The sequence below is a fragment of the Phragmites australis genome, chromosome 4, assembly GCF_958298935.1.
Source record: "Phragmites australis chromosome 4, lpPhrAust1.1, whole genome shotgun sequence".
In the NCBI taxonomy this organism is placed as follows: domain Eukaryota; kingdom Viridiplantae; phylum Streptophyta; class Magnoliopsida; order Poales; family Poaceae; genus Phragmites; species Phragmites australis.
In genome coordinates, this window is record NC_084924.1 from 4,152,379 (window position 1) to 4,178,591 (window position 26,213).

General features: G+C 41.8%; 1 protein-coding gene and 1 pseudogene across 4 annotated transcripts; both read right to left on the reverse strand.

Annotated features, from left to right (window-relative positions):
• Window positions 1–1,473: 1,473 nt before the first annotated feature.
• Window positions 1,474–4,451, reverse strand: LOC133915309 (transcription factor PHYTOCHROME INTERACTING FACTOR-LIKE 13-like). Of its 4 annotated transcripts, none has more exons than XM_062358426.1 (8): window positions 4,016–4,451; window positions 3,565–3,677; window positions 2,916–3,474; window positions 2,710–2,808; window positions 2,552–2,617; window positions 2,335–2,400; window positions 1,962–2,249; window positions 1,474–1,874 (listed from the first exon to the last, which is right to left on the reverse strand). In XM_062358426.1, the coding sequence occupies exons 2-8, from the start codon at window positions 3,675–3,677 to the stop codon at window positions 1,743–1,745; spliced, it is 1,323 nt and encodes a 440-aa protein (XP_062214410.1). In that variant the 5' UTR covers window positions 4,016–4,451; the 3' UTR covers window positions 1,474–1,742. The 4 variants fall into 4 exon arrangements, with proteins under 4 accessions (XP_062214410.1, XP_062214412.1, XP_062214411.1 ...); XM_062358428.1 differs by having other exon boundaries at window positions 3,565–3,630; window positions 4,009–4,451; XM_062358427.1 differs by having other exon boundaries at window positions 3,565–3,630; window positions 4,016–4,449.
• Window positions 4,452–22,834: 18,383 nt separating this feature from the next.
• Window positions 22,835–25,394, reverse strand: LOC133914023 (uncharacterized; annotated as a pseudogene).
• Window positions 25,395–26,213: the final 819 nt, after the last annotated feature.

Sequence of the window (26,213 nt, forward strand, 5' to 3'; positions counted from 1 at the left end):
CGATAGTAACAAAAGAAAATATAGACTTGTCAAGTGGAAAATCTTATGTCAACCTAGATCCTCAGCAAATGGTTATTTAAGCTTCTGAGAGAGGATGGGGTATTGCAACAGTTGCTTAAAAACAAATAGCTTGTGAGTAAACCTCTCACATAGGTCGAAGTAAAGCTCTCACATAGGGATAATGAAAGTTAAACAGGAATTTCTTAAAAGGGGCACATTCAATATACAGGATGACCACCCAGATAAGATTTTGGGAAGATAGGTGGCTAGGTAATACATCTCTTAGCCAACAATATCTATGGCTCTTTGGCATTGTGAGGCATAGAAATGCTATGGTGGCAAAGGTGATGAGTACTATACCTCTTAATATATCATTCCCTAGACCAATTATTGAAGATAGATTAACAGCTTCGCATAATTTAGGGCTCGAGCTAGTTAACATACAATTGACACAAAAAAAAGAGATACTTTTAGATGGAACCTTGATAAAAGTAGATATTTTACTGTCCAGTCCATGTATAGGCATATGGCAAATAGAGACATTTCTTTCTCCAATAATTTTTTATGGCGACTACCTTTTAAGATAAAGATCTTCATGTGGTATGTATGACGCTGGATCATATTGACTAAAGATAATTTAACAAAACACAACTAGAATGGAAATCTTAAGTGTAGCTTTTGTAATCAAAATAAAAGTTTACATCACTTGTTCTTTGGTTGTCACTTTGCTAAATCAATTTGGCATATTACTAAAATTGCCCTTGGGATTGACACATCAAGAAACATCAGCCAGATGCTGGACGGATGGGTTAGAGGTGTTGGGCAAATTAATAAGAACAAGAACTTTGTCAGTGTAGCAGTCTTATGTTGGGATATTTGGCTATGTCGTAATGAGATTACGTTTGAGAAAAAAAAAACCAATCACAACTTTTATGCAGCGTTTTTCAGGGCACATATTGACTAAGGCACTAGAGTCTGTTGCAGAAGGAGGAGGACAGGGGTGTCATCTATAAGGCATGCGAAGTTTTGGAGATCATAACAATGGATATCTTCGCTAAGAATATGTGACGCTTTAGTAATAGACTTGTTGATAGTTGATTGGTTTTTATAGAGTTTGTGAACTATATTTTGATCACAATCCGAATGTTTAAAGTCTACAACACTTCTATAATAAGGAATCAGACTATGTGCACCAAGTAATACATAAGCTAGAAACTCTTTTCCATTATTAAAAAATCTGCTCATCATGTCAGCATTTTCAGTGAGTGCCAGAAAGAAGCCCTTTTGCAAGTCGACAAATGCAAGAAAAAGATTGTTAAACCACTAGTTCTGAAGTTATTTACCTCTTTGCGAATATGTACTGAAGAAATGGATCCCACCGTTAAAATTCACGGACAAATGTCAAAACCAGATAGATAGGCGAAAACAAGTACTACAGTTGGCTTCCAAGAACCTGCTGGATACTGCAAAAGCTTAAGCTGAAAGAGGACATCTTCATATAGTTCCCATCCATTCAACTTGAATACTACCGCTTAACGGTACGCAGCTCTGAGTACATATGGTACCTAAACGAGTTTCCTGTGTTACATATGTAGACTCCTAGTTACTACAGAAGTTTAGATGTCAAAGAATGACTGCATACACTACTGACACTTATATACAGATATGCAGTAATATACAACTCAAGTTATATGTACATCATCAGTTTTATCAGTACAACTCCTTAGAAGATTTTGGTAATTCTAAACTCCATCATAAGTAGGCGGTTGTCCTGCCCTAGAAGTTGGCACAAGAGTACTAGCTGGCACTTCTGGTATCCTATTGTGCTGTGCAGCTTGTGCTATTTGAGGTCCATAAGCATGGGGTCCTGGTACCTGCAAAACGTTTTGACATTTTAGCTATGAACAGATGAAAGAAGGTCTAAAATTCGGAACATCTTAGATATCATAGTATGATAATACCTGTGGTGCCGCTGTTTGCCCACCATCTGGGTGAAGGAAGTGATTGCTTGCCTCGCTGAGGTGAATATTTTGCATCCGGTTCGCAGCATTCAGTGGATTCATAGCTGGAGACGGGTTCAAAGGGATGTGATTTGGCTGGGGATGGTTCATGTGTGGTACTCTTGGCATCTGACTTAGGCCTTGTGCTGCCGGGATGCAAGCTGAATTCATGCCCAGAGCCATTGGTGGCATGAATTGGTGAGCACCAGGAAACATCATTGGCGCCATCCCGGAAGTCATCCACATGATCTGAGGTATAATTCCTAGTCTCAGTTGGTACCAGCAAATGATCTCATATCAGGTCATGTAAGTTCAGGTAAGAGTAATTGCAAACCTGAATCTGCATTTGGAGAGACTTCAGATACTCTATTGTCTCATCTAATATCGATGCTTTGTCAGTCTGAAAAAATTATTAGAGTAAACCAAAAGGATTGAAGAAAATCAAGGGAAACATACTGACAACGATCAGTTAAATGCGACTTCATTCAACAGAATTTTTCAGTCCAGGGACTTGTGCCTTCTCAGAAAAGAGGCATGATGTTGTTTCTTACCTTGTTGCAGTGCGGTATCAGCTCCTGCAACGCGCGCATCTTTTCATTGATCCGGTCCCTTCTTCTCTATATCAGCAACAATCAATAATGCTGTAAGAACAGTTTACCCACAATCTGTCTTTCTGAAAATAGGCTTAGCTAGTGTAATCTGATCTCACCCTCTCTGAGAGATTATGAACTTCAGCTGTGCGAGTCCTGCGCTTCGACCCATATCTCCTCGATGATTTGGTCTCCTCTGTTGCTTCACACTCAGCATCCTGCAATTTCCTCATCAATTCCATTCCACTCAAGCATCCCTTTTTCCTAGTTCTTACCCATTACAAGTTACAGCCAAAGAACATGAACAAATTAGACCAAGAAACACCTCACTCTGACTACCCGAGTCGTCTCTGCACCTCCCTTTCCTCTTGTGGACATGGACGCTGTCACTCGGCAACCCGGATCCCCCAAAGTTGCTCCCGGACCTGCCGGACGACGACGTGCCGGTGCCGGTGCCGGTGCCAGCCCCGCGCGGCGCCTCCGACGGCAATGCCGCGTCCTCCCCACTGCCCCCCACTGGCATTCTGGTCACCTGGTTGCTGCCGCAGAAGGTCGAGCAGATATCGCCGGCCCAGCTCGACTCGACGCCGCTCCCCATCGGCGGCCTCGCCAGGTGCGCCAACGCCGTCGGGGGCTGTGAGCTAGGGCCTGGGAACGTGTCCCCGTGGTGCGGGCTGGGGTTGGCGATGCTGCTGTACCACAGCTGCGTGTACAGGTTCTTCTCCAGCGCGTCGTCAAGGGTGTCCGGGAACCACGCGGCGGTCTCCTCGCCGGTGAGGCCGCTGCTGCTCGGGCGGTCGGAGGGCGCCGGCCTCTGGTGCGCCTGGGGCTGCGCGACGATACTCCCGTTGTGCCATAGCAGCTCCACGAGATCGTCGTCCGTGCTGCGGACGCCATTGGAGCATGCGCAAATCAGTATCCAGAAATCAACGGAACGAAGAAGGATTTTTTTTTGGGTGAAATGGAATCTTTACACGATGGGCTTCTTTTGATTCGCCGCCGATCTCCCATTGCCGTCCATGTCCTCACGACTCTTGGTCCTGGAGAAAGAAGATGAACATCTCACAGTCCATCCATCAATCATCATCTGTAGGAGTAAAAGAAATGAAGCGGGGAAAAACAAAAAGAAGACGCGACCGAAAGCGTACTTCCTAATCGAAAGTTGCCGGGGAGGATCAAGAACGGCGAGAACAGCAAACGTCAGCAAACTTAACCAAAACTGGAAACTTCGCCATCGCAGCAGAGCGCCAACAGAAGAAGAAAGAAAAGAGACAAGAAAGGGGAGGAGAAGTTGAGCTAGGCTAAGCTACCTTTCTCTACCTAGCTTAGAATCTCAGATTGCAACAGGCAAAGGAGAGAATCCTTTACTAGTACTACTGATGAGTAATGAGTACCGACTACTGGGCTGGTGAACTGACCTCTTACCTGAATACTACTACTGCACTCGATGACTCGAGCAACCCTGCGAGAACTGCAAAGCGTTCGTTCTCTCCGGGCAAACAGCAGCAAACGCAGAAACCTCCAACACCGAAGCACAGCAATACAGCATGAGCATCACGAGGATAAAGCTAGCTGCGCAGCCGCAGCTGTCCCGTACAAGTCTAGTTCCTTCAGAAAGAACAGACTACAGAGCCCGTGGGCAATTTTATCCTGGATTTTTCCCGGGAAATATTGGGGGAATGGAAGGGGAGGCCAAATAAATTTGCGATTTTTGCAGCGGTGGTTTCGATGGAGGAAAAGGATAAGGGTTGGCATCGTTGTCGGATCCCCTTGGCATGGGATAAATGTCGGCCCTCGAAATTGGCAGCTTGGAGGAATGGATGCATCGCTCGCTCTGCTGCAGCTGCTAGCTGCTTCGGATCGCGTAAACTAATCATTCTTCTCTGCAACCGATGCTTTATGCATGCACAGGGATTTTTTTCTTTTCGAAACCAAGATTGCACTGGGAATTAAGTGAAGCTTCTCTGTTAATATCTTTTCACGTAAATATAAGAGTGATTTCATGAAGTGGAAGAGCTGACTGGAGAGGAGTGAAGACTGAAGTGATCTGCATGGAGCGAGTAGGATGTAGGTGTGCTCTTTTCTTTCAGGGAAGCATTAGAGTAATCTTTTTGGATGGCTCATTAGTGATATGAGCGACTCTGCAATAAGTTTTCTAGGGTGATTGGGTCGTTCTTCGAATTCTTAGAAGAATCAAAGAAGAATATTTTCTTTGAAAAAAAGTAGGATGTGGCATTTAGTGCCTGATGGGTACCTTGCCCAAGGGGAATTTCCCAGAGCTAATTCTTCCATCTGCAATTCAGAATATCTTATCACATTAAACTGAATTGTTAACAGTGACTCTGATAGTTGCAATGATTAGCGAACAAAAAACGTGTGATCCAACTTAATTAGACTTATCCGTGAGTTTCTTGGAGCTGTTTAAATCAAGAAACTCTTCACGATCATGCATACTGGTTTGTGAGGACATAAAAACATTGCAAAACATCCCAATAGCATAGCCTAATTACAGAAACAACTAAATCGATGAATTAATAGTTTTCTACTCAACCATGCAATTTACTCCTTTCACTAGAGCAACATAAATATCTCTTTCAAACGGGCCAAAATGTTTTTTTCTTCTAAAAATAAAATGCCATGTGCGCTACTTGCAGCTGAGAGAATAAATTGAAAGGGAAATGTTCCATCCGACATCCAAACTGCCGAAATCGACTGCGGAACCTGGGTGAGAGCTAGCTACCCATCCAGTTTATCTCGATCATTCTATTCTGACGTTTTCCTCTCTTTTTCCTTTCCGCTGTCGTCTTATGATAAAAAAAACGTTTTTGCAGCTAGTTGTGATCTTGTGCCAGGTGAGCCTGAGCCAATGAGAGCTTGGATTTGGATTACAGATGCATATGGGGCCGGGTCCTCTCATCCTCAAAGAAGATTGTGCTTTGCCCTCCCCTTGTCTGGACAAAGAACTACTTGCCGACAGCAACGGGCAACGGCGCTTTTTTTTTTTTTTTTTTTTTTTGCAAAGGGATGGAATTATATATTAGCAAAGTAGCACAGTACATCCCAGTTTGCACCAAAGACCTAAAAAAGAAAAATTATATTGAAGTCCTTGAGGGTCATTTTCAACCACAAGCTATGTTTCTCCGATCGCCGCCGCCGTAGACAAACGCCGATATCAAAGCCAGATCCACTGTCGCCTGGATAAAAGGCTTCAAATCTTGGAAACTACCGCATCATCCAACACCCCAGCTCCACTAGCACGGCTAATTGGTGGCTGAAAAAAAATGGCCTCATCCCAGGATTCTTCCTCCCCACCCGATTTTTATCATTGGATCAGTGCCCAGATTTGTGCTGGTGGTTAGGCTTTTTCAAAATGCAGTTGTTAGAGTCTAAAAAACACCCGAGTTTTTTAATACTACCAACACATGCAAATTCTATATGGATTACAGTTAGTTTATATTAAAGTTATAGTTAGTTTATATAAAAGTTACCGTCATCCCTTTGGTGTAAATTTCAAGTAACGTGGGTGTAAATCAAAATCTAATAACTACAACTATTTTAATATATGTTACAGAAAACTATAGCTCTTGGTGCTCTTTAAAAAACTTACAACTATTTTAACAAATATTGAAAAAAAAACTATAACTTTCTCATCATAGTATCACATATCATACTCTATAGCATGTAATATGAGAATTAACCGCGAGTTCAACTGTTGACAAATGATGATATGTGAGCACATTGTGAGAAAGTTATAGTTTTTTACTCATTAATTTTTATTACTATTATCGTCACATGTAAGTCCAAGCCGTAGATCCTAGATCTAGTGGTGAGAGAGTTCCGGTGAGATCCACCCCTAAAACATCCTAGTGAGATATAGACTGTCACAGCCTAATTTATGCATTTCATGGCATTCCACATGTACAAGCGTCAGGAACATTATATTTAAATTTTTGAGCAATTGTTTGAATGCATTTGAATTTGGATTCAAAATGTTGAATTAAAAGGCAACTGATGCACTATGAATTAAAAGACAAAAGTTACTGTACAATTTAGGTTTGAAAATAATTTAAGAAATTATTCCATTAATTAATTTGAATATTAGTAAAATTTTCTAGGGAATTAACTTGAAGCCAAAAAATTCAAGCAATGTTTTAAAGCTGTAAATTTAGAATAATTTTATTTCAAAATTGAATCTAGATTTTTGAGTTAAACCAATTAAAATAGATTCATTATGAATTCTAGTATCACCAGAAAAATCGGCATAGTTGTTTAAGCATTCTAGATGGTCCCAATTAAACAGAGAAAGTGAGAGAGGAGAGATTGAAGTCTGGTCACTATTCTCACGGGACCCACTGTCGGTCTCTCTCATTTTTCTCTTTCTTCCTCCTCCCGACCGAGCGCAGGACAGCGCCGCCATGCGGTCGAGCTCACCTGCGCACGCCCCGATGCCGTCCAACACCATCTGACGCCGTGAGCCGCTCCTCCCTCTGCCTAGCGCCGTGGCCGTCGATTCCGTCGCCTCCCTCCGTCTCTCTGCTCTCTCTCTCTCTCTCAACCAAACAGAGCGACAACTCTCCCTCCTCCTTGCTTGTTGCCGCCTTGATCCACCGGAGAAGGTCGCCGTGACCTCCATCCGCCGCTCCCATCCTCCATTCCCCTTCTCGTGGTCGAGATCGACCGCGGGCGCCGCCTTCTTCCTCTACTCCGCCGGCCACCACCCCGCCATCGATTTCTCGGTTCCGACGCCTCCCCGAGCTAGCTAAGCCTCTGGTGAGCACCTCCGCAAACCGGTGAGCCCCGTGCGCCCCTTCTCTCTCTCTCTCTCTCTCTCTCTCTCACAGCCGCCTTCGTCGTCACCGACGGAGCAGTCGCGCCACCGCTGCACAAGCTTGCCGCCGGCGTAGCTCCGGTGGTCTCCATTGTGTGTGTAACACCCTGGATGAACCCCTATTTCGCACTGGTGCTAGTGGTGCTGGCCGTTTGGTCGAGGCGTCGCAGGACTTACCGCCGGTGAGCTGGCCGACCGCCAATTTAGAGCTGGGACTTTAGGGCGTGTTTTTTCAGCTCAAGCACGGTACGGTTCGGTCTAGCCTAATCATGGCATGGCCCGAGAACAGATGGACCGGATCAGTCCAGCACGATTATTGGGTCGGGTCGGGCATTGGTATAAAACACGATGAGCGGCCCGACCGACAAAAAAAATGGATCATGCTTGAGTTAGTCCGGCACGAAAAAATAGACCGTGCTTGAGCCGGTCCGACACGAAAGTAGCCCGACTACTAAATTTGCGCTCCTGAACCGTTTTACTCAACCCAGCCTCAGTCACAGCCCTTCCGACCTCACCCGTCCTCCTCCTTATCCTCATTCCTTCCTCACCCACCGCGACATAAAAAAAAAGTTATTTTTAAGGGGACACAAAAAGAGAGTCGTTGTGATTTTAATAGCCTTATAATTTACACTAAGTGAAACATCTGGAAAGAGAAAAACAAGAAGAGTTTTTTAAGGGAAAACAAAATCAAGTGTGATGTGGCGAACATGTAATTGAATATACCAATCAAAGAAGACCAGCCTTGCTCTTGGTGAGTTAGATTAAGCAGTCACTCTCTCTCTCTCTCTTTTTAGGTAGTAGCTTTTTTTCTTTGTTGTAGCGTGAATGCTTTACCCTCGGGCAGTTGTTTAGTAAAACTTTTTATTCTCCTCCTAATCGATCGATAGAGCTCCTACCTCTTTAAGAAGGGAAAAAAACAACTCTCTGATTTTACGCTAATGTTTTTTTTCGACGAGTACGCTAATACTTTTCTGGAGAGATTGTGCCATCTCTTTTTCCAAGGTTCTCTTTTGCGGGATTTTACCAAGGTTAATTGGTGGTACCATACTGTGGTATATTAGCTGTTGGCTATTGGAGAGAGTATCGTAGAAAATTTTGGCATTAGGGATGGTGATAGGTCAGGTCAGGTATGAGTGAAATAAAACCATATCTGATCCAAAATCCGTTAGCATTAGCCTGATTTGAATCCGAGATGGTAAACGGTCAAAAACTGACATCCGAACCCGCACTCGTCGAACATTCTTGCAACCGATTACTCAAACTAGAATGAAATGAACAGGAACAATACAGATATGTTGATTAGTATGAGAATACTAATGTGCCTTTTGTTGTTGTTCCAACAAAAATCAAAGGTTCAGTGCCGTCACTAATTTTCTCATACTAATTTCAGCATACTAATTACAGCAATAACAAATGAACAACAACATAAAGCTGGTAACCAGCTATGTTCCAACACAAATAGACAGTAACAATACTGATATGTTCCAACCGCTGAACAACAACATCTCCAGATATTCCAAATTCGAACACAAATCATGAGCAATCTCTGATGAAAAAGCTGGTGTTGTATCTTCTGTTCAAGCTACTCAAAATTTTGTTTCTCTATCAAATAAACCTGATCTGGGATCTTGTGATACTACAGTAGATAATTTCTATGTAAGTAAAGAAAACTTTAAAATGTTAACCTCAAATCTGGATGATAGATGATTTAGAACAAGCAGATTATTTGCCTTAGTTATTTTGTCCCTCAGTTGCTTGGGCATATTGTCTTACAGCAAACCATTGACCAAAACTATCGAGACGATGGACAAAAAGATAGAGTAGATCAATACAGACCTATCCACTTAAGCTTCCTCTTGGAAACAAGATGGAAGCAGACCTACCCCTTTTATTGATCTAATAAACAAACGGTAAGACTTAAACCAGAATGATACGCAAGTACTAGCAAATGAAATTATAAAATTATGCGTAAGTACTAGCAGAATGATGCTTATGAGAAAACGAGTTGAAATGTTACATGGTTTATATGTGACGAGTAATTGATAAGGTTATGGATTTAGTTTGTTGATTTATATGATTGCATAAGTATGTTTATGTACTGTAATTATGATTATGACTAACTAAAATTGTAGAGAAGATAGAGTTGGTGTTTTTATCTCCGAGTCCATCAAAATTGTACACACCAGATAATTCGGCGCTGAAAATTTTATACACGCCAGATGATCCGACACCTAGAAAGACTACATGATGGAGTATTTCAACTCAAAAGCAAAAAATAAAGTACACGCCGAATGATCTGACGATGGGCATAGTGAACACCAGAGCATTTCTTGCAGAGAGGTTGCAAATCGGCTCTAGTGGACCTACATGTGTCCGATGGTCCGATGATGAAAGATGCGAACGCCGGAGAATACACCGGATCATTTGTTGTAGATAGATTGGAAAAAGATTGCCTGGTGGAGATGAACACACCGGATGGTCCGACGTTGAGCAGTTGTGTACGCCAGACTATTTCTTACAGAGAGGATTCCAGATAGCCAGTCTGGCGAGTTGAACACGTCGAATGGTCCGATGCTTAGGGGGTATGGACGATGGATCATCTGGCGTTCACGGTTTCTCTGAGATGTGCATTGATTGAGAATTTTGATTATGGACTAATCTATAATGGAGTTGGAGATATGTGTTTGTTTATCTCGTGTTGTGCATGTGACAGATGCAACTCGCGACCGATGATGGGATGATCGGGCCAAGCAGGGTGCTTGGTGCCGATCAATCAAGGAGGTTGGATGGATCCTAGGTGTACACATAGAGGTCAAGCAAAGCATATGAAGATAGATGAAAATAGAGAGTTAACAAAATCAAACGAAGGGGATGCCGGTGCAAGTGACAAGGTGGTCTAAGGGATCGAGAATGTGAGAGACTTGTGGGCAGTTAAGATCGCATGACGGAGTACACGTATCAATATCGGGATACTTGCTTGGGGTTAGAACAAGTGGTAGTAGTCACTCTTTGAGAAGCGTGCAAGATGGTTTCGCGGTTTAGCCTCAAAACTATGGAAGAATAGAGTGCACGTGGCATCATAGTGAAGCTTACGTTGAGGTGAAACTAAGTCGTGAAGGCGCCACAACCGTTCGATAAATGAAGCGAAAAATTGACTAAAATGTCCTGATGGTAGGTAGAAAGTCATTATATGAAATGAGTATTATGAAAATAAGGAAGCTTAAGGGTTAATTAACCTATCTAGATCTATAAATAGATGGGTAGGACTGTGTGGAAGGTTTGAGCCAGCTATTTGAGTCTTGAGAGATAGATTTTAGAGGAGAGTAGCCTTTGTCATATGTGAGAGATTTTTTTAAGAAAAATATCTTGTAATCTACTAAAATAAAGGTTGTTCTTCGCAAGAAATGAAGAGATTGTTTCTTTTGATGCTTGTGTTTATCTCCATCTAGCTTCTTTCTATTGGCTCTTTTATTTTGTTGCGAGTTATTATCTTTTCTCTTGAGTTTTTGTTTCGGTTGTTGAACTAAAAGATTTTCATATTAGGAACTGTTCTTCTTGTTGCTAGAAGCATAAAATTCGTATACATTGATATATAATTATGTCTTGAATTCTCTTGTCTCTGAATCATCAACTTGAAGAATCTCTTCTACCAGTGATCTTATCTTTAATTTGAAGATTTATTTTCTCAAGTTACAATATTTTTATGGTGATGACTAATGGATTGAGTTATATTAGAACCTGGGATTCAAATACAACCATGAGAGCTATGATTTTCTTTATATTCTTTATTGTAACTTGTTTTTTCTTCAGATTTTGCTTTCGTTTAAATTTTTAAGATGAGTTGGATGAAACGAAAGAGAAAACTATCCAATTCGAAAGAATTTGGTAAGATCATCGTCTATCTACCCTTTCTAATCATCATTTTTGGTCCTACAGCTTATATGGATATTCCTGGTTTCTCCAAAAGAAGAATCAAGGGTGGTACCTAGTACATGGCTGCATGCTAAAAAATCATATGAAAGCTCACACATCTGAAGTGAAGAAGCTCAGATCTGGGGTTGGAAGAGGTTGCGCATGCGCTCACCGGTGAGAGTGCGAGAGGTGGGGGCGGCGCGGACGGCGAGGCTAGACCCCGTCTTGCGTGTGTGACTGTGGCGGCGAACGGGAGAGGAGAACCGGAGTCAGGACTCGGGACGAGTTTGGTTTCCTGCGCGAGTCCATGCGCTGCGTCGACGGCCTCTGAACCGTGACCGGACCATGCGCTGCGTCGGGGGCTCCATCAGGTTCGTCTGCATCGACCGCTCCACTGGGCGTAGACAGCATGGCGACGTGAAGGGTGACCGTGTGGACTCTGGACCTGTCTAACAAGCAGTGGACGAAAGACAAGGAGTTACGAGCGAGAGAACTCCGGAGGCGGAGTGCCCCGTCCTGATGTCGGATGGTACCCTCTGCCTCCTGCTGCCTAACCTGCGCAAGAGGAGGGAAGGAGTCCATGGAGGATTACATCTGCTACCTTGACGTGCACAGCATGAGCCTCTGGTGGTCCGCACGACTCGATGACTGCAGTTACACTGAGCCTGCAATCTTGCCTTCAATTTCTTCACGATGCTCGTTCTTACCTGCAACATGACGCAGGAAGTGAAATCCTACGGCTGGTCAGGTTGTTATATAGTTCTATTACTACACTGCTTCATCAAACTATCCGGTTTATGTATACTTCCTGAATTTGTGAATTACTACTACTCTTGTCTTGTTTACAGGTCTCTAGCAGCAGAGGAGGAGTCAGGGCCCGGCGACCCTGGGTTGTAGCTTCAGAAAGTCAGCACTCCACGCAACATGGGCCTTCAGCAAGTCAGCACTCCCGATTCATTGGTGGCTTCTACTGGGCCGTTTGCGTTGTTGCTAGAGATATAAATAGTTGAATGAGTGGACAGAAATTCAGAGTTATTTTATTTTATATTTTCTAATATAAATAATTAAATAAAGATTTGTAAAAATAGATGTCTATTCTCTTCTCGTGGGATGTTTAGCCCTTATCACCCACTGAGAGGGTGATAAACAATCCGTCTATGCCAGCATGACAGCACTGACCCTTTTACCACTCTCTTATGAGACGGGTAGACCCTTATAATCCTCTCAAAGTGCTCGGTGGCTCTAATTTCCCTCCTATCTTCTCTTTCTATCTTCTTTGTTCAAAATAGTAGTCTTCTATTTATTTCAAAAATTCTAAACATTTTGGTACAGGTTTAATAATCCATGTGCAATTCAATTTAATTAGATTCACCTAAAAATACTATGTAAAATTTTAACTAAAATTCTCAAGAAAGCTACTTTTATAACTTCTAATAATTATTAGGGTCTCAAATAAATTTTCAAAAATATGGTTAAAATTAATAATATTCTTCTTATATTATGGAATAATTTCTAAAATTATTTTCAGCCCTAGACTATATAGTGAAAAAGTGATTTTATTAGTAATGCTCTATTTATATGTATTTTTTATTGATGGTGAAAAATATAGCATTACAAAGAAACTCACTTTTTCAGTATATAACCTAGGACTAGAAATAACTTTAGAAATGGGTCAATCACATATAAGAATATTAGTGATTTTTTCTAGATTTTTAGAAATTTATTTGAGACCTTAACAATTGTTAGAAGTTATAAAAATAACTATTTATTTGGAGAATTTTAGTTTAAATTTTACATAGTTTTTTTATGAATCCAATTAAATGGATTAAGCATGGATTATGAAACACTTAAAAAAATTCTAAGATCTTTTAGATAACATAAGACCACTATTTTAAACAGAGAAGATACGAGAAAAACTGGAGCCGTCAAGCACTATTCACAGAGAGCTAACTAGGGCTAACTGCCCTTTGAGGGGTTGTAAGGGTTTATGAGAGTACGGTAAGGGTCAGAATTGCCATGGTGGCATAGGCGGACTACTTACCGTCCTCTCTGGATGGTAAGAGCCTAACCACCAGAGGGCAATAGACTCCTATTTTTGTAAATCTTTCAATTCGATGTGTATTTATTTAATTATTTATGTTAGAAAATATAAAAAAAACTCTAGATATTCATACAACATGGGCCTGCAGCGATGTGACCATTGGACTCGATGTCTTGCTCGGCCTCCATATCAGCAAACACCAACTAGATGAAGGTGTATAGGGCAGATAGTGACCAGGGCGTATATCATAGCTTTGAGGGTCATGAGGTCCCGATCGAGGCCTCTAGGGGGTGAGGGCGACATGTTGAGGGGATCGAGGGGCCACGCGGCCTAGTCGTCTTGTGCCATCCCTGTAGCTGGCCCTCACCGTTGATCCGCTGTTTGCCCGTGCTGGTGCTCCCAGTCTACGAGGTGGGCCCATGCCATTGTGCGGAGAGACGGCGTCGGCTCTTCTACGGTGAGCCGACAACCGAGGTGGCTCACCAATAGTAAGGCTTATGGTGGATGTGGTGGAGGATCAAGGCGTTGCATCCAACGCTATCGCAGATGCTGGGGTAAAATTGCATAAGCAAAGCGGGTGCGCCATTGCAAGCTACTGCAGCGCAGAGGTGAGGATTTTTAGATTTCCTCCTCTCTGTTTTGTCCTCAACAAAAATACTGTAAAAATGATGAACTCAACCAAGGGGATAAAAAAAATATAAACATCTACTAGTAGTCAACATTTTGTCCAGGCTATTGAAATTTTCTGGCTTCGCATTGCTCTAGCTAAACATCATATAACTGAAACTATCATGTGCTGCTACAACAGGAGTGGACGATCGTCGAGTGCCTAAATAGGAAGGCATATGGTTGCAGGGAGCACGGCTAGAAGGTGCTGGACGGCCTCACTGGATCTCACCTCCGCCTTATAGGTACATCCAAGCAAACAACAACGAGCTTCGAGGCATCCAAGCGGAGTTTGACAAGGACATCGACGAACCACTCATCATCGTTGGCATCAAAATTACCTTCACAGCTGGTTTTAGAGCTGTTAGTGGATAATAAGCATTGATAATCAGGGACTATCACTATCGGCGTGGAGAACCAGCAATAACAGATGTTTTCACTGCCAGCAGTGTTTTGCCTCTTTGGCCTCCCTCCCCTCTCCTCCCTCTCTCTCTCCTCGATCTCTCCATCTTTGTCCCTCTTAATACATGCATACAATGAGATATATATTTAATGTGAATTAATAATAAAGATGCATTCATTAATACATAATAATTCATATCATACAATAAAGATGCTGGGCATCGATAAACACATATATACATAATAGTTCTTACAGGTCACCCCACAAAAAGTCGATTGAGTTGAGCATATCCCTCTACCTTTCCAACGATGAGGATCGTGTCTCCACACAGACGGCTGATGGCGTGTGTATGTCTGGGGACACCGAGGGGCCGATGGTGGTGGAGTGAAGTACCCGACCACACCTGATCAACCACAACATCGACTATGCTCCAGGTTCGCGTGACATGTCAAAGACATCGAAGTCGGACGCCTGAACGCTACTATGGTTTGAGCCGGCCTCCTCCGCAACGCATTGATGGGCCACCCTCTCATGCTCAACCACAACACATTGACAGGCCACCCTCTCATCCTCCTCCTCCTAGGCATGCTTACGGGGCACTGCTTCCTGCTCCTCCGCAATGTACAGCTGACGGGCCAATCTCTCATCCTCCTCCTCCTAGGCACGCTTATGGGACGCTGCTTCTTTCTCTTCCTTCGCATTATCGTTGAAAGGCCTTATCCAATGGTACAAACTCCAAAAAATGGTCGAAGGCCACAATAAGATCCTCTGGACAAGGTGCACTGACAGTAGGTGCACTTATACCACGGCTTCTTCGAGACAATGGCTGCAGAGGTGGACTTCTTCTAAGAGATGGCTGAGGAGAGGGAGATCTTCGAGACGATGGTGGTCCGGGGTGTCACGAAGAGTAAAGGTTCTCGGTATATGTCCCTGGTGAAAACACTATGTAGGGCTTCTCTCATGTGATGAATATGTGCTCGTTCTATCCTATAGTGCTCACCCCCTACTTTGCGGGGTAGTCCATCTCAACATGATGGTACTAGTCAACTACCTCATCTACTTCGACCATGACGTAGCCCTCCGGTATCGGACATCAATGAAAATGTTTATGGGAGCCGCAGGGATAAGCCACGCCAGAAGTCACCTTGATGGTAATGTTTCTAGCACCAATGTGTAGTTTACAGGGTCTAGCACCGATATGTAGTTTATTCAATTTTCTAATTCAATAAAAACTTAAAATAAATATGTTCGTACCTAAGTTTCTATATCGGGGCTGGCTCTTAATTTCATCAATAAATATTTTAAATCATTAAAATTTAAAAAAAATACGCTCATAACTATAACTAATATAAATAATGTAATATGAAAATAGCAATATGCTAGTGCTATTGCTAATTCATAAAAAAATCAAAAATAGTAATACATAGAAATAGTGCTTGTGCTATTGCTAATTAATTAAAAATAAAAAATCAATATGCTCAATAATAAAGACATCTTCCACCATAAGCTACCAATTGAAGCTTCCATAACATAAGTAAGGTATAATTGCATCTAAAATAAATTCATATATAGTAATTAATACAATTTAGCTACTTTGTCTTAACAATTCGCCTTTCATTATGATCACGACGTGTATATGGAGGTTCGTTGGTGTCTTCTATGGGACTTAGGTCGATATCCTCTCTGAAAGGAGGTAGCGTATCAAATTGATTATAGTCTTCCTCGTCAACGATATTCTCCAATCTGATAATCTTTCTTTTTCCTTGAAAAATCATGTGGCGCTCCTCCTTGTTAGCCATATCTGATGAGTTTTTGTTGGTGTCATCCTAGAAATTTTCTTTATTATTCAACCCTTATATATATGATATATATATAGTAATAACTTATCAAAATTAAACAGCACATTCACTCTCAATATCAACCTCATGACACCTCGTGGCATCGTTCTCTAAAGAGCGATAAAGTGCATTAAAATGAGAAGAATAAAATGTCATGAGATGTGATCCAAACAATATGAAATATGGTAGATATGTAGTGCATGAGGTTATGAATGCAGTAGAGGAAGAATAATATGAATTGGAGTTCATTTACCCACTTAATTAACCAAATTACATGCTTGTTGTTTTTAAATCCAAAATCATATGAGGTAGTTCAAACAAACTCACATGAGGAAAGTACTCAACATGACAAAAGATATTTTACTGTGTAAGGTATATATAGAGAAGACCTAAAAAAATTAGTTCCACATTTTATGATTTTTATTAATTTATGTAGAAATTAATCAAGTTTAAAAGGCTTAATCAAGATTAACAAAGAATTAGTTCTAAACAAGCATTTCATGCTTGAAATATTTTTTTCATATACAGAGCATGACAAAATAAGATTAATAAAGTTGGATTGACCAATTTTGGATATTTCAAGATTTAATTATGGATTAACAAGTTATAGCATATTTAATGAAATAGATGTATTTCAGTGGATATTTCATGCATGCATGTATTTTGACCATGTAGATCATGATAAAACAAAACTAGCAAACTTGGGTTCATATTTTTTTGAGCTCTAGATTTTTTTTATACAAATTATAGATTATTTTAGCCAATTTATCAATACAACTAATATTTCTTTTGGTGTTTTCTAGATTTTCCAACTTTGACCGGTTGTCGGCAGCAAACGGTGGTGGAGCTTGGTCTGGGAGGGGTACCAAAATGCTCAATGCACTGTGGTGAACTCATTTGAGGGGTCAGCGGCGGCATGTACTGTGGCAAGCACGGCCGACAGTGAGCATAACGGGCGGTGGAGCTAGGCCGACGGTGGTGGCGCGCTGCAGAGGGAGAGAGTGGAAGGGAAGGGAGCGGCGAGGTTCCCTGCACCGCAGTGAAGCTCATTGTGCGTTCGTCTCGGGCAGAGGCAGCTCATGGTCCGAAGCTCGTTGGCGAGGTGGGCGATCTTACGGTGGCGACCGGCGGAGCACTGGACCGATGACGGGCTACGATCAAACTAGCACACGCAAAAGATTCGGTATGGTACTGTGAAGCTCACTAAGTAATGGAATTGGACGGAGAGGTATCAGAAGCAGTGATGCGTTCGTGAGGGCGACGAAGTTCGCCGAGGACGGTACTATTCTTGGGCTTGGGGGAGGGCCACTGTTTTATACTGTACACATCATTGCTCACTCATCCCACCAGCTCGCGGTGATGTCTAGCTATCACTGCGAGTCGATAGCTTAAGGCGGTAGTGATTAGGCGACTGGGCATCACTGCCAGCTCAAGCCATTGGCTGGTAGTGATTCCCCTTATCACTGCCGGTTCATAAGCTACGATGACTGGTTCTTCCCGCGTGGCTTACGAACCGGCAGTGATGTCCCATCACTGTTGGCCCATAAGGAACTGACAGTGGTGAGCCGGCATATAAGCCCAGTTCTGTAGTAGTGCATCCAGATCGACAAGGACCAAGGGTTCTATGCCGAGGCCTACGTCGAGGCCACGAACGGGCACTTCATCTTCCTCACTGTGCTCTTCTGCCTCAGGAACCATCGCGAGTTCCAATACTACCTGGTCTATGATGCCATCGCTGCGTCGCTCTCCATGATCCCCTATCTTCCAAAGGAGTTCTCGGTCACTTACACGCTTAGGCCTCTCCACGTGCCCTATGGTGGCGGCGGCTACGAACTGGTCCTCTTGGCTTGCAAGTCGGTGCCCCTGCCGCCGAAACGAGGGTACCTGTGCTACGATGATGCTCTCTATGTGTGGACACTGGCTGCAACCGTAGAGGAGCTGGGCAACATCGATTCGTGGTAGATGCTAATATATTACAATATATGGGCTTTGTCCATTATATTTTAGAATAATTCCAAATAACTTTTAAAGTTCCAACATATGAAGAGATGGTGTAGTGTGTTGCCCACTAACATATATAGAGCAAAGAAGATTATTTATCCATTAGGATTAGATGTGTAAAGAATACACGCAACTTCAAACCATTGTATCCTCTATAATAAGAATAGGTAGACATGGTGGTATGCTCAGTGTGCAAAGCATCTCAATACAAGAAAAATGATGAATCTAATGATTGTGTGGTGCTAAAGAAAAGAACTCCCACTAAGGTGATGTGGTATATGCTCGTAATTCCTCACTTGCAACATTTGTTCATGAACCCAAGGGACTCTGAATTGTTGTGGTGGTATTCCGATAAGTACAGGAAAGATGGAATGTTGTGACACTCTGCCAATGGTATCCAGTAGAGAAAAGCTCAATAGGATCTATGAAGGCTTTGGTATCCACAGCGGCTACCTCTATTCCTTGTGCCCGGCTTCAACACGTCCTCGTTGTTTGCCCAACCATAGCCACCTCGTTGTCCCCTGAGCTTCGAGCCATAGCCATATCGTTTCGCTCTCCACATCGAGCTTCAACTCGTCCTCCGCGCCGAACTTCAAGCTACCGCACTGTCTCCCGAGCAACCCGTGTGGCCATGTGTCATCCCCGTCTCCTCATCTCTTCTCCCATGGTCACCTCATCTCCGCTCCCCATCTCTTGAGAAACCAAGTGGAGAAGTGTCTTGGTTTGCATGTGATGAGGTATTGACAATAGTTGATGTGTCTTGAACTTGGTTAGCATGTGTTTGTTGATGCTTGTTCTTATTCATGTCTAACTCGAGTTAGCGGTGTGTGAAATTGACGAATTCTTCTCTGTATGCACAAAAGTTACACACACCAGAAGTTCAGTGTTCACTGGAAGTTCTGGTGTGAGCAGTGTATACTCGCCGGACTATTTCTTGCAGAGAGCAATTTTTTGGGTGAAATTGAAGATTAATGCACCGGAAGGTCCTGTGAGTGTGGTGGCTACATCGGAGGGTATCACCGAAGCATTTTCAGTGCTGAAGCAAAAATGAAAGCAAACACCGGATGGTCCGGTGATGGATTTTGAGAACGTCGGAGTATTTTCTGCAGAGAGGAGATTTTTGGCGCCAAGTTTGATTATGTACGCTGGATAGTCCGGTACTGAGATTGTGAACAATGGAGAATGCACCAGACCTTTTATTACAGAGAGGTTGCAGAAGGGTGGTTCGGTGGATTAGCACACACCGGATTATCCGATGATGGACATGAGATCACCGAAAGCTTTCACCGAACCTTTTCTTGGAGAGAGCAAATTTTCCTAGAACAAATAGTGTTACACTCACCGGATGGTCTGGTGCTCGGGAGCATAACACACCGGAATATCCGGTGTTTATATTTTTTGCAGGATGTACTCTGAGTTGAAGTTTTTAGTTTAATGCTAACCTGTAGATGTTTTGGATTGTGAGAAATGTGTTTGCTTGTTTCAAGGTGTGCAGGTGATGGATGCAACTTGACAATTGATGACAAGTGATCGAGGCTAAGCGGGTGCTTGGTGCCGGATGATCAAAGAGGGCCGGACGGAATCAAGGGTGACTCTAACTGTACATATGAAGGTCAAGCAAAACATGAAACAGAGGATGAAGATGGCGTGTTGATAAAGTCAAGCGAAGGGGATGCCGTTACAAGTGACAAGATGGCCTGAGGGATCAGAAGCGTGAGAGACTTGCCGGTGGTCAAGATCGCAAGACGGAGGACACACGTCATCATCGGAGTGCTAGCTTCAGGTGAAAGTAAGTGACGGCTAGTTACGCTTTGAGAAGCGTACTAGGGTTTCACGATTTGGCCTCAAAACTATGGTAAGACTAGAGGAGTACGTGACACCATCGTGAATCTTGCGTTGAGGTGAAGCTAAGTCGGAAGGATGCCATAACCATCGGATGAATGGAGAAGAAAATAGACTAAAATACCCTCGATGGTAGGTAGAAGTGTACTACATGAGATGAGTATTTTAGAAAAAGCTAGGAGGCCTATAAATAGAAAGGTAGGGCTATAGTAGATGGTAAACTAGCCATTTGAGCCCATTATGCCACCCATATGAGAGCATTGTACTAGGGTTTTAGTGGAGAGGAGGACAAGTGCTTAGCTTATGTAATAGGTGATAGTTTTGAGACAAAAATCTTTGTAATCCGCCTAAAATAGAGCTGATCTCTTTGAGTAATGAAGTTTATTTTTTTCATATTCTTGAATTTCCTTCCTTCTAGTTTCGCTCTCTTGGTTCCCTTGCCTTGTGTGCAAGTTTTTCCTTTCCGATTTTGATTTTTGTTTTTGTTTTTAGGCTGAAATTTTATCACCTTGTGAGATTATTCTTCTAGTTGCTAGAGGCATAAAATTCATATACACACACTTATGTGATGGGGTCTTTAATTACTTTGCCTCTAGACAATCAATTTAAAGAGTTTTGTTGCTTGGTGTTCATCTTTTCTTGTTTCTTTGCTAGTTGTGATATTTTGAGTGCTAAGACACATAAATTGATCTTAAATGGTACCTATGGTTCATATACCATCCGTGGTGTTGTATTGCCTCAATTTTCTCTTGTTAAAACTTCTCTTGATTTTTTTCTTTCGCCTGAGTTTTGAGGTGCGTTGGGTGATCCAAATAGGAGAAGGCCATCGATTTTGCAAGAAATTTATTGAGGCGTCTATTCACCCCCTCTAGTCATCAATCTCATTCCTACAATTGGTATCAGAGCCGGTTTAATCACTTATTGAGCTTAACCAGCTTTATGATCTGTAAGCGACATAGAGAGAAGTGGGAAGATTTTGATGTTTGATGGTCGCGATTTTTCGTATTGAAAGGTGTGTATGGAGGCTTATCTTCTAAGCCAAGGAAGTGCAATATAGGAAGTAGTTGATTCCAACTACGAGATCCCTGCTGCTCGCATAACTCAGGTTCAAATCAAACAGTATGAGACCAACAATAAGGTCAGAAATATTTTGTTCACTAGCCTGAGTCTGGAATGAGTTTGACAGGGTCCAGCACCTCCGTACTACCTGAGAGATCTGAAATACTCTGAGTGTCTTTCATAAATGTACTAATCAGATTAAGGCCAAATGACAAAGCACATACAACTAAGAATACCAAATATTTGTTGTAAAGCTCCGAAGAGTCTTTGGATGCGATGTTTGCTTGTTTTGATGGGATTGTTAGCAATCTTCGATCAACTGGTGTTTTGCCCTATTATAACCACGACATAACGATCAAGCTTCTTTATGCTCTTGACCGTAGCATATGGGAAATGAAGATCTCGAGCATTGAAGAGTCTCCAAGTTACGACACGTTGACTTATGATGAGCTCTTCAGTAAGCTCAAATCCACCGAGATAGCCAAGGCGGCTCAGATTGGTCTCAAAAATCCACTGTCTCAGAACATAGCATTAGTTTCTGAACCTGGTGGTAGCAATCAGTCTGCAGCTGGCTTTTCTTGTCCTAACACTTCATCGAGTGGATTTGCTTTGTCTTCCTTGGTTTCAGTCACAGAGGAGCAGGTGAACACGCTGGATAATGAGGACCTCGCGCTGATCGTTAAGAAGTTAACCCGCTTCTATAGCAATCATCTAGACCAGAGGAGGGGTGGTTCTCATGCCTATTTTGAGTGTGGTGACACTACCCACTTCAAGGCAGACTGCCCCAAGCTCAAGAAGAAGAAGGACGACGACCGTGACTACAACAAGCACACGAAGAAAAACAAGAAGCCCTTCTTCAAGAAGAACCGCAATAAGATGGCTAAGAAGACGGCCAAGACAACTTCTAGGGCATTAGTGGCTGCTCTCAGTGACACTGACACTTCTTCAAGCGATGAGGAGAGCTCGAAGGAGGATGAATCACAAGCAAAGAACAAGAAGAAGGCCAAATAATTCACTGGCCTCTACTTCATGACGGACGACAACAATGACCCCAAGCTAGATCCTTTCGAGGTATTGCCTTCCTACAAATTTGTGTTTTTACCATTCATTTAGATATACCTATTGCTACAGTCATCTTCACATAAGATTCGCGCACGCAGTAGAGACGTCTATCTAAATCTACATTAATTTAGGTTTACTATTGTCACTATGAATGTAGATTTAGATAAAGGTATAAAATACTCTACCAGAAATATTTTGGCATGAGGTCTTCTGTCTCAAATTTGAGTTTCTCGAACTTGAGAAAGATCCCCATGCTGAAGAGTTCCTGGTAGAGTATTTTTGCAAATGCGAAAGGATTATCACTGTCGATTCAAGATTTGAACAGACAATAATAATTGGGTTATCACTGCCGGTTGAAGACATAAACCGACGGTGATCATTGGGTTATCACTGCCGGTTGAAGACATGAACCGATAGTCAGGGTCGTCTCTAGGAATTTGAGGCCCCAGTGCGAAATGCAAAATAGGGTCCTAAAATTAGAAAATTCATATAACCAAAGCATATTTTCACTTAATTATATAACTTCAAGACATGTTATTTGTTACAATACTTAGTAATGTATCAAATATTAATGCTAAACAGTAAACTGACCTTATGTTCTACTGAAAAGCATAATCCTTTTAGTATTTCTTGAAATAAAATCTTCAATTATATCTTCATACTTAATCTTCTCCAAGATATCATTTTCAAGTACTATTGTCGCTAATTCATTGAGTCTTTCTTGTGTCATAGTAGAACGTAAGTAGGACTTCAACAACTTGAGTTTAGAAAAGCTCTTTTCCGCAAATGCAACAGTCACGGGAATGGTTAACAAAATTCTATATGCAATAACGGCATTAGGGAAACAACCTAGATGTTTCAAATACTTCACAATATCAAGAGGGCCCATAGATTCCTTAATAAGATCCTGGATGAACTTTAACTCCACTTACAATTCTTTTCCGTCAATATCTGAATGTTCTCCACTCTTAAGTGCAACCTCAAGATTAACAGAAGAAGAAAACAAACTCTTATCATCCAAGGAGCGCAACTTATCTGAATTAAACAAGAAACCAAAAGTATTTTCGTACCCCTGATATTGCTTAAATCTCCTAGTAAGTAAAGCTATAGCTTCATCAACAACAGCTATAAAATAATTGACCCTAAATGACTCCTATGCAGATTGTGAAGCAATAGATGCATCATTAGTGCTCTCATCAAATTGTATTTTTCTTTTGATTTTACGCTTGGTGCGGAATTCTGGAGCAATATCCATCTCAAGTGCAATTTCTTTTGCAGCTTCTAATGTATTTGAAAAGCCAGTTTCTCTATACTTATTGAAAAAGGAAATCAGCCCCTGTACTTTCGCAATTGCAATATCAATAAGCATATCCTTTTCTTGTAGTTGCTTACTGACCAAATTAATAGCAGATATTATTTCATACCAGATAATTATTGCCACTAAAAATTCAAAGTCACCAAGTTCATTATCCGCCAAGGATTTAGCTTCACTACTTGTCAATGGATCATTATCACTTTCAGCCACTTGTAGTAAAGCCTCCCTTATTTCCTGAATCTGAAACCTTATAGCCTTAACACTATCAACACGACTCTCCCAACGAGTAGATGATAATGACTTGAGAGTCAATCATGTTATGTTATCTTTAAGAATTTACCATTTCTTAGTAGAATTAGCAAATGTTGTATAGATACGTTGTATAACTCCAAAAAAATCTTTTGCATTACCACAAGACTTTGCCATATCACATAATGTTAAATTCAGACTATGACAACCACAAGCTGAATAAAAAGCTCTAGGATTTATATCCAATAGTTTCTTTTGTACCCCTTAATGTTTTCCTTTCATATTTGACCCATTATCATATCCCTGTCCTCTCACATTGTCTACATCAAGGTCAAGATTCTTCAATTCATTTTGTAGAACATCAAACAATCATTGCCCAGCTGTATCATTTACATCAAAAAAAAAAGGATTCTTCAATGCAAATAGAACCTGAAGATGCATCAACATACCTTATGATCAAAGACATCTGTTCTTAGTGGCTTGCATCAGGAGTACAGTAAAGGATAACTGAGAAGTACTTTGCTTCTTTCACCTTTCCAATGATTTCAGACCTGATTGCTGCAACTATCAAATTTATTAACTCATTCTGGATGCCAGGACCAAGATAATGAATATGAATTTTATCATTCGTGATGCGTTGAACATGCTATTGGATAACTGGATAAAATTCAGCCAACATTTGAACCAATCCTAAGAAATTACCATTGCTGTCTTGGTACAACCTGCTATTACTGCCACGAAATGCTAGATTATGTTCTGCAAGAAATTTTACAATCAAGATAATTCTAAACAAAACTTTTCTCCGATGGTCCCTTTCTTTTTGAAGTTTTCACTGAGCAACTTTATCAATTGTTTGATTCTTTTGCAACCTGAGACGCAAGTCATACCAAGTAGCCATATTCATAACATGTTCTGCACTAGTTTCATGCACTTTAAGTCTAGTGCCAAGATGATGCCAGTCATTGAAACCCTCATTTGCTAACTGACATTTCCCATGCCCCTTTCTCAATAATTTTCAACAAAAACAAAATACTCTGTCAAGCTCTTTGCTGTATACAAGCCATTCTCTGTCACACTTTTCTCCATTTGAGAGAACTCTAGTGTATGATACTACAGAAAACCTTTTAGAGAATTTGTCTTTAGGACCTTTTTCAATAGACAAGTCTCTTTTAGGACCCTTTTGCACCAAAATATCAATCATTTTAGGATCAAGTGCATCCCAAGTTCTTGGATCAAATATATCAGGCTGAAAAGAAGTATTGATGTCATTGTTAGTTTCAGTACTTGGTGATCTATCTAAGCTGAGATCAACTCCATCAGTATGTCCACTAACTTCATCGGCAATATTAGCATCATCACCTTGACCAATTTCTGCAGTGTGAGTCTCAACTTCTACTGCAATGTTAGCATCATCACTATGACCCCCATCAACATTAGCAGCTGGAGTTTGATTTTCAGAATTAAATTGAGATTCTTTCACAACAAATATATCAAGAGCACCCTTTTGAGATTGAGCTGCTGCTTCTAGTCTTTGTTTCTTCTTACGCTTTTCATAACCAGAATCATACTTCCTATTTCTAGAAGACATGATGAGGATTGAGGAAATAAACGTCTTCCTGTTTTATAAATCAAAACAACACTAATGATTTAAACAGTACATGAATTCTACGCTTAGCAAGATAAGAAAAATATCAAAAGAAAAGAAGATCGAACCTACGTGGAACGTGCCGTCCAGCACTAGTTCGTCCGCCGGCGCACCGAAGTGGACAGTGGTCGCTGCCGTTCTCGTCTGTGAATCCAAGGGAATTTTTTAAACATGCATTGATGCATACCAATTGCACAGCCAAGATCGAATTTATTTAAACATGCAAAGATGCATTCCAATTATGTGAATCCAACAGACGTCTCGATTGTGCATGTGATTCCGTGAATCCAAGGGATCTGGGCATCTAGCGATCTGCGTCGCGTACTCGGCTACTCGCGTTACGTACTCGCGTCGGTGACTCGGCGTCGGCACTCGGCAGACGGCAGGTGCGGCTGCGGCACTACGGCGACAAGGCACTAGGGCCTCGACGGCTCGACCTGGGAGACAGACGAATATGAACAGCCGAACAGACGAGAAAAACACGATGGAAATTAACACGGTTACACGAAGTCACGAACAACCGAACAGGCCACAAGCGCCAGTCGGAAGTGGATAGGCTTTTCTTTTTTCTCATCTGTACGACAACCCAATTATTTGGGGATGCGCCAGTCGGAAGCAGATGCGCCGGCCGAATAGGATTTGGGGGCCCTGTGCGACAGCCCACCTTGCCCCTGCTACTCAACGGGCCTACCGATAGTGATATTGGGTATCACTGCCGGTTCCTAAGCCGACAGTGATAATACTTGATTATCACTACCGGTT

Excerpts from the sequence above, each read along its gene's own strand:
- LOC133915309 (XM_062358426.1), bottom strand. The coding sequence starts at position 3,677 with ATGATGATTGATGGATGGACTGTGAGATGTTCATCTTCTTTCTCCAGG. Across the intron at positions 2,809-2,915 it reads ACTCGGGTAGTCAGAGTGAG|GATGCTGAGTGTGAAGCAAC; the intron begins GTGTTTCTTGGT and ends AGGAAATTGCAG. Across the intron at positions 2,401-2,551 it reads TGATACCGCACTGCAACAAG|ACTGACAAAGCATCGATATT; the intron begins GTAAGAAACAAC and ends TAATTTTTTCAG.